Here is a 4,812-nt window from a genome sequence, read left to right as displayed (position 1 = left end):
TTATTGTTATTGTAATTGTTATTGAACCTATTAAAACATAAAAACACCACCATTTCAATTTCTCCATGTAAGATAATAAAGTTAATTTGATTTGATTTAATTTGATTTGATCATTATTATCCTCTAAGTCTGAGAGCAACACTGCATTTTCCTTACCCCCCCCCCCCCCCCCCCTTGTCAACTCACACGGCTTACATATTCCAACACAGCAGACCACGGGATATGTCATCAAATTATCAGATCAGATAAATAAGGCAGTATCAGTGTACTCATTACTGTAACATGGAATTGAAAATCAAACTGAACATTGTAAATTAATTAACACGTATTGTTTTCGAGATGGATGTGTTCCTAGCATGCATCGAGTGTACGCGCAGTCGAGCGAGGTAACTTCTGTTCCCGTGTTCCAAAATCACAACATAGGGAGGTTGTGTCCCTTGAATCAAAAACCGAAGGAAAGCGAGGGCTGAGGCTAGGTGAACGTCCCCCTGTGTGCCCTACATGAGCGTGTAGTCACAAATAGCCCTATCAATTGTATTAAAGACGTATGGCACCGATAGACCAACAAATCGACATCGCTTAAATGTTGCTAATATTTTGCCTGTGATTTGTTCAGAGTGTGTTTATCTGATTCTTAGCATACCATCATACTCAAACGTGTATATCATAAAGTCTGTCCGGTAGATGTGTCTTATTAGTTCAAACTTGCTTCAACATTCCATGAAACTATCAAAGTCAAAATATTACCAAAATATTAGTGGAGTCAATTTTGTGAGGCCAACCAGTGTCATATATATATGCCTTTTAAGTTTGCGCTTGCAGCACATCGCGAGCTTAAAGTTGCAGCGTTCGACAGTCAAGTGGCCACTGAAGTATTTCTGTGGTGACTCCTGTTCAGGCAAAAATGACGTCAGCGTCCGCCTCCCACGACAACCTCGTGTCGTATGTTTTGAAAGTTATCAGCAACAGCGACAGCGACAACACATCGTCATCTACCCAACAAGAACTGAGACAAACTTAATACAGGGTGACACCCCAACAAATGCAACCCACAAAAATGCAAATAACTTCTACATCTGTCGACTGAATTACTCTTTATTTGGTGTACGTTTGTCGTAACTTCTGCTTTGGCATGACCAGTTCACGAATTAGCAAGTTTGTAGGTCAAATGGTCTGATTTGTGTGATCTTTCGAGCAATTATAGGCAGGGTCAGGACATTTCCCATCGTGAATTGCGTTCATGTCATTGATGAATTGTGCACGCCATTGCGCATTATGTGGGTGTATTTTCAGTCATTTGAATTCAGCGAATATCTTCATTGTTGTGCATGAACTTCAGTTTGTTCACGACCATTCCACAAAGTTTCCTGTCTGTGTGCAGTAAAACGGTGCGAGTTTTACCTTCTCTCCTGGGCTGAGGTGCATGAAGCGAAACTGCAAAAAGAAAAACGTGTTCATCTTTGGCTCATATGATCCTAAACTCAACTGCTGCTTGTAGGTTGTAGGTTTTGTGGAGTGACCGTACCCATAAGGACTAGGCGCTGGTGCACTTGTGTGAAACAAATAACACTGTTGCAATGCGTGTTGTGTCTCTCTGTGGAACGACTTTTTTTCGATCTGTTGGAAGTGTCAAATCTTTTTGAATATGCCGTTTCCGAGAGAGCACGAGTGTTTTGTTTATGGTGCAATTTTGATATCAAAACAATATTGGTAGTAACCGGCATAGGGTGTACCTTTAAGACAACACACACACACACACACACACACACACACACACACACACATACACACACACACACACACACACACACACACACACAGCCAGCCAGCCAGCCAGCCAGTCAGACAGACTTACAGACCGGGAGACCCGGAGACAGAAACAAAAATAGATTTCAGACGACAGAGAGAGAGACTCACACGCACACCTGTGCATGAACATACTCGTGCTTGTTTTCGTTTCTGCTATATAATTATGTGTGTGGGTTTTTTTTTTTCACTTCGTATTCATTTGTCATGTGTGGAACTATTCTTTAAGTCTAGTGCGCTATGCTGCTATTCGCACAATATCCCTCCCTCTCGACCATACCAGCCACCCGCCCCTAAAAATGTCCCTTAATGTTTCAACAATCTCGACAGCAGCGAATCTCCCCCTCCCCCTCCCTCTACCCTACCCCTCTCATCTTACAGTCCCCTATCTTATGAAAGCAGGCACGGGCTGGATGCCTTGCAGGAATGGCCAAGTCAATCTCGGTGAGCTGCTATCCACCTCCACCCACCACCCCACCACCCCACCCCCCCCCCCCACCACCACCACCCCTACCCCAAGCCTACAGTCTTGACAGCAATGAACACATTTTGAAAACATATATGTAACTCGTCTTGAACACTTTGTGACATTATACATAATGTTATATATCTGCTGGCAAAAGTAGCACACATAGTATTCACTATAATTAGTCACCTGTGAACACCTTGTGTTTGTTGTTTGTGCCTCTTTCGCTAGTAGAACAGTGAACTATGTCACAAAGTGTTCAACATTTGTTTACAAACAATTTGCTAAAGATGTGTTCACTTCTGTTTAGAGTCCTCTATCCTATGAGAGCAGGCACAGCATGGTGTTCTTGCAGGAAGCTGCCCGGGTCAAAAAGGTTGAGCTGATATCCCCACCAAAAAATTCTACAGTCCTCTATCCTATGGGAGCCACCACCCCCCCCCCCCCCCTTCCGCCTCACCCCTCCCCCCCTCACCCCTCCTCAGCCTAACAGTCCCCTATCCTTTGAGAGCCGGAACAGCCTGGTTGCCCTGCAGGAAGCTGCCAAGGTCTATCTCAGAGAGCCGGTAATCGCCCACCCCATCCCAAACTTGGACCCCTCCCCTCCCCACCCCCCTCCCTCAGCCCTACAGTCCCCTATCCTATGAGATCCGGAACAGCCTGGTGGCCCTGCAACAAGCTGCCCAGGTCAATCTCAGAGAGCCAGTAATCCCCCACTCCATCCCAAGCTTGGACCCCTCCCCTCACTACCCCACTCCCTCAGTCTAACAGTCCTCTATCCTACGAGAGCCGGAACAGCCTGGTTTCCCTGCAAGAAGCTGCCGAGGTCTATCTCGGTGAGCTGGTACCCCCCGCCCAGCTGCGTCATGATTTGGTTGATCTCGTCGTGGTAGTAGAGGAGGTTGGTGCCTCCCCCCGCCCCTCCCGTGGTGAAGGTGAAGAGCAGCACCAGCTGGTCGTGCAGCACGAAGAAGGAAGGGTTGCCGCTGTCGCCCGAGATCTTGGACTCGTAGAAGTCGTGGTGCAGGGAGCTGGTGCCGGGGGTCCGCAGCGAGATGGACTTGTTGCTGTCAAGGGGAAGATAAGACAGGGTGAGATGAGACAGGATAAGATAAGACAGGATAAGATAAGACAGGATAAGATAAGACAGGATAAGATAAGACAGGATAAGATAAGACAGGATAAGATAAGACAGGATAAGATAAGACAGGATAAGAGGTGAGGTGAGGTGAGGTGAGGTGCGGGGAGGGGAGGAGAGGGGAGGGGAGGGGAGGAGAGGGGAGGGGAGGGGAGGAGAGGGGAGGGGAGGGGAGGGGAGGGGAGGGGAGGGGAGGGGAGGGGAGGGGAGGTGCAGTGAGGTGAGGTGAGCTGTGGTGAGGTGCGGTGAGGGGAATTAAGATGAGTTGAGGTGAGGTGATGTTAGGTGAGGTAAGGTGAGGTGAGGTGATGTTAGGTGAGGGGAATTAAGATGAGTTGAGGTGAGGTTAGGTGAGGTGAGGGGATGTGAGATGAGATGAGGAGAGGTGAGCTGAGGTGGGACGAGGTGAAGTGAGGTTAGGTGTGATAAGATGAGTTGAGATGAGATGAGTTGAAATGAGACGAGACAAGATGAAGTGAGACGAGATGAGATGAGAATTGACAAATAATGTCCATAACTCATAAAACATATAAATATAAAATTATTTCTTTCGGCACCAAATTGTATTGCTTTCGGAACAGAGACACAAAGACAACGATTAACAAAAAGGTGTGATAAGATGAGTTGAGATGAGATGAGTTGAAACGAGACGAGAACAGTGACCAGACGGAACGGACCTTCAGACAAAACTCTGGGGAACAGCATATGAACTCCGCCGCACGGCCAGCTTTGCGGCATCCCTCGGAGAGAGACTCTAAATCGTGTCGAACGCAGAAGAAGAAGAAGAGACGAGACAAGATGAGATGAGACGAGATGAGATGATAATTGACAAAGAATGTCCATAACTCATAAAAGATATAAATATAACATTATTTCTTTCGGCACCAAATTGCATTGCTTTCGGAACAGAGACACAAAGACAACGATTAACAAAAAGCTTAACTGTTCATAAAGCAAATCAACTAGTACACATTATCCAATTGCTGGTACATTCGGGTCGATTCACCCTAATGGAAACTAGCAGCAACAAAGAGTCGCGCAATCCAGGTGTGTGTGTGTGTGTGTTTAGGTGAAATCAGCCACCCGCACTAATGGCATGTGATATCATACATGAAGACATATTTTATTTATCCTACATTCCGTACTTGTTTCTTCCTCGTTCATCAAAATTAGTTAACCCATATAAGCCAACTGTTCCATTTTGGGGACGCTGAATGCAAACCACTGCTGGCATTTACATTGAGGTGATAGTTCAGATTTCTGTTCTTAATTGGACTAGGGAGGCTCTAACCAAATTGCAAAACCAATTAGTTTCAATGCTTTCCTTTCCTGAATTAAGCTGAGGCGGTAATTTTCACATTTACAATTTCACAAAGTTGGTGTGTGCAATTAACGGTCACCC

General features: G+C 45.9%; 1 protein-coding gene across 1 annotated transcript in view; it reads right to left on the bottom strand.

Annotated features, from left to right (window-relative positions):
• Positions 1–1,077: 1,077 nt before the first annotated feature.
• The window catches only part of LOC138973980 (uncharacterized), a 32,589-nt gene continuing 28,854 nt past the window's right edge, over positions 1,078–4,812 (bottom strand). Inside the window, exons 6-7 of the mRNA XM_070346672.1 lie at positions 3,057–3,339; positions 1,078–1,434 (exon numbers count right to left, since the gene is read on the bottom strand). Of these exons, the coding sequence (XP_070202773.1) occupies positions 1,345–1,434; positions 3,057–3,339 (373 nt within the window). The 3' untranslated portion in view covers positions 1,078–1,344. The remainder of the gene's footprint in view (positions 1,435–3,056; positions 3,340–4,812) is intronic.

Source organism: Littorina saxatilis, linkage group LG8 (assembly GCF_037325665.1).
Source record: "Littorina saxatilis isolate snail1 linkage group LG8, US_GU_Lsax_2.0, whole genome shotgun sequence".
In the NCBI taxonomy this organism is placed as follows: domain Eukaryota; kingdom Metazoa; phylum Mollusca; class Gastropoda; order Littorinimorpha; family Littorinidae; genus Littorina; species Littorina saxatilis.
Note: the sequence above shows the minus strand (reverse complement) of the source record. Positions and strands in the feature narration are given on the sequence as shown.